At 41.9% G+C, this 1,172-nt stretch overlaps 1 protein-coding gene across 1 annotated transcript in view; it reads right to left on the bottom strand.

Annotated features, from left to right (window-relative positions):
• The window catches only part of SLC30A8 (solute carrier family 30 member 8), a 42,360-nt gene that overhangs the window by 27,420 nt on the left and 13,768 nt on the right, over positions 1-1,172 (bottom strand). The window contains exon 3 of the mRNA XM_007946869.1: positions 203-349. Within this exon, the coding sequence (XP_007945060.1) occupies positions 203-349 (147 nt within the window). The remainder of the gene's footprint in view (positions 1-202; positions 350-1,172) is intronic.

Consider the following 1,172-nt stretch of genomic DNA (forward strand, 5'->3'; position numbering starts at 1 on the left):
TAGAGATAGTACCATTTATCTGCCTATTATTTGAATTAATATTGATGAGACATATTTCCACACAGACGTTTGTTTTACTCTGTATACCAGAGAGGTAGCTGTAAGGAATTTCTGAACAAGGGTTTTCTTTACTCTTTTCAATTTCACCCTTGTTCTGACTGCATCACTATTCTGCTTTTATTGCTCAATCAGGGAACTGTACCTATTCGGTGCCATCCATATGTCAGCCGTTTGGAGGGGGCCTTTGATGACAACCACAAGGAGAAGAGACTGAGCAGGAAACTGGTCAGGTCAATCAAGAGGTGAGCTGCATCTGTCATGACAGCAAGACTCCCAGCAATGTGTCCACCTGGGGGGTGCAGAATATTACACAAGGCTCACAAAACTTCAGAACAGAAAAGAATTTTAAAGTTTATGTAATCCACCCTTCTTCCCAACTTGACAAGTAAAGAATCTGAGACCCAGAGAGTGGGTAGGATCTGAACAGTTAGAAATTTCAAGGGAATGACCATTCCTGGTAGAGTGAAAGTTCAGATATGGGAAAGAGTGAGTCATATTGGGAGAATATCACAGTTAGGCTGGGCCACAAGAAGCATAATAGGGGACTATAGGAAGATGAAACTGGAAAGATATAGGAATATCTAAAGGGTCTCATACTCCAGGCTAACATGCTAGACTTACATCTGTAAACCAGAAGTCCCAGGCTGGCACACACATGTGACACATGTGTTTTCCTTTGACTTGTAGTCTTACCATAATTTTTACCATTTTCTCTTGTTTTACTAATTGAAGTTATCCATCTGACCTCTAAAGCTTTGATTTTGAGATAATTGTTACAAATAGTGGGAAGCAGAAAGGAGACAGGGCAGGCACCTTCCAATGGGTTTTTTGAGTGCAACAATCCAAGCTACTGAAGTTGTGCCTTGCTTTTCCTCTCCATTTGGTATGCTCACCCTTTATTTCACTAATACTCCTTTGAACAAAATCTGTTTTGGAGGAAGTACAGCAGGATGCTCTTTGGAAATCAGAATGGCCAGGCTTCACCTCACAGTACTTTGGTCATGTAGTCAGAAGGGACCAGTCTCTGGAGAAGGATATCATGGTGGGTAAAGTAGAGTCAGGGAGAAAGGGGAAGACCCTCAACAAGATGGATTGACACAGTGGCTGCTACG

The sequence above is a fragment of the Orycteropus afer genome, unplaced genomic scaffold (genome assembly GCF_000298275.1).
Source record: "Orycteropus afer afer isolate SDZICR_OR568_19922 unplaced genomic scaffold, OryAfe1.0 scaffold00173, whole genome shotgun sequence".
In the NCBI taxonomy this organism is placed as follows: domain Eukaryota; kingdom Metazoa; phylum Chordata; class Mammalia; order Tubulidentata; family Orycteropodidae; genus Orycteropus; species Orycteropus afer.